The sequence below is a fragment of the Procambarus clarkii genome, chromosome 5 (genome assembly GCF_040958095.1).
Source record: "Procambarus clarkii isolate CNS0578487 chromosome 5, FALCON_Pclarkii_2.0, whole genome shotgun sequence".
Taxonomy (NCBI): domain Eukaryota; kingdom Metazoa; phylum Arthropoda; class Malacostraca; order Decapoda; family Cambaridae; genus Procambarus; species Procambarus clarkii.
Genome location: NC_091154.1, coordinates 52,468,669 through 52,470,297, shown reverse-complemented (window position 1 = coordinate 52,470,297; position 1,629 = coordinate 52,468,669). Strand labels below are relative to the sequence as shown.

At 38.7% G+C, this 1,629-nt stretch overlaps 1 protein-coding gene across 1 annotated transcript; it reads right to left on the bottom strand.

Moving 5' to 3' along the window:
- Positions 1-152: 152 nt before the first annotated feature.
- LOC138352244 (zinc finger protein 154-like) lies at positions 153-860 on the bottom strand. The gene has a single exon (XM_069304541.1). It carries the CDS (start codon positions 858-860, stop codon positions 153-155), a length of 708 nt encoding a protein of 235 aa, XP_069160642.1.
- Between the last annotated feature and the right edge of the window lie 769 nt (positions 861-1,629).

The following is a 1,629-nucleotide window of genomic DNA, read 5'->3' as shown; positions in this document are numbered from 1 at the left end:
ATTTCTTAAACAAAATTTACGTAATTACCTCTGAAGGACGTCCAACTGAAATGGTGATAGCACAGTATTTCATGATGAAGCTAAATTTCCAAACTGTATATTACCTTAAAGTTAATATACTATTATGTGTATCATTATACTTCAACTGTCTCTTAATCATCTCCCACACTCAAAGTGTTAAGGTGATCAAATGAATGTATCATCTTGTGCTTCTTCATACTTCTAAGATAACCAAATCTCTTTCCACAGTCTGGACACTCATGAGGTTTGACACCTGAATGCACTAACATGTGATGTATAATAGTTTCACGGTCTCTAAATTTTTTGCCACACTCAGCACATTCAAAAGGTCTTTCTCCCGTATGCACCAGCCTGTGTTTCTTCAGATGTTGAAGCAGACCGAATCTCTTCTCACACTCTGGACACTCGTGAGGCTTTACACCTGAATGCACCAACATGTGGCGTATTATAGTTCGACGTTCTTTAAATTTTTTGCCACACTCAGCACATTCAAAATATCTTTTATCTGAATGCATCATCCTGTGTCTCTCTTTATTTGCAAACTGAGTGAATCTCTTCCCACACTCTGGACACTCATGGGGTTTGTGACCTGAATGCACTAACATGTGTTTCTTCACATTTTCAAGCAGTTTGAATCTCTTCCCACACTCTGGACACTCATGAGGTTTATGACCTGAATGCACTGACATGTGCTTCTTCACATGTTCAAGACGACTGAATTTCTTCCCACACTCGAGACACTCATGTGGTTTCTCACCTGAATGCACTAACAAGTGCTTCCTCATATTTCCACGATGAGTGAATACCTTCTCACACTGTGTACACTGGTAAGTCTTCATCTTCTTTATGATAGTTGCGGTTTGTGTAAAGGTTTATGCTCCTTTTTTGTAGTTGCTGTGGTGAAGTGGTTACACACTCGTCTGGCTTTTCGCGTGGGGTGTGTCCTGGGTTCTTATTCTGGCTGGGGAGGATTTACTGGGCGTCAATCCTTTCCTGTAGCCTCCGTTTACCAAACAATAAAATGGGTATCTGATTGTTAAACGATTTGGCGGGTCGTATTCCGGGGAATATAGGATTAAGGACTTGCCCGAAACGCTATGCGTGCTAGTGGCTGTACACGAATGCAAGAACTCTTCTTCTTTCTTGGCAATACGTGCAGTTTGCATGAAGGTTTTCCTCCCGATGACTGCACGAGTGGTAATGTAGAAAGATGCGGCACATCAATGGACACGACGTAACAGAGGGCAAGAACTGCTGCTCCTCACAAAATGGTGCCCAACGCTTGTACAAGCGTTCCAATGTTTTTTTTTTTTTCTAGTTCCTTATCTTATTTTTCATATTTCTAATGTTTTGTTTATAACTGCTTTTCTACAGTTACCATCTAAATTTTCATCATCTTTTCCAATTAACGAATATATTTGAAATTCTTTCTTTATACATAATACCATACGATTATATGCTTTTTGAAGGAATCAGATCTCTCCTGGTGGATGGGATACAAATAATATCGTAAGCAAGGCGATTCGCCCGCGGATTTTGGAACCTACGTTATTTGTTTATTTATTTATTTATTTATTTATTTATTATTTATTTATTTATTTATTTATT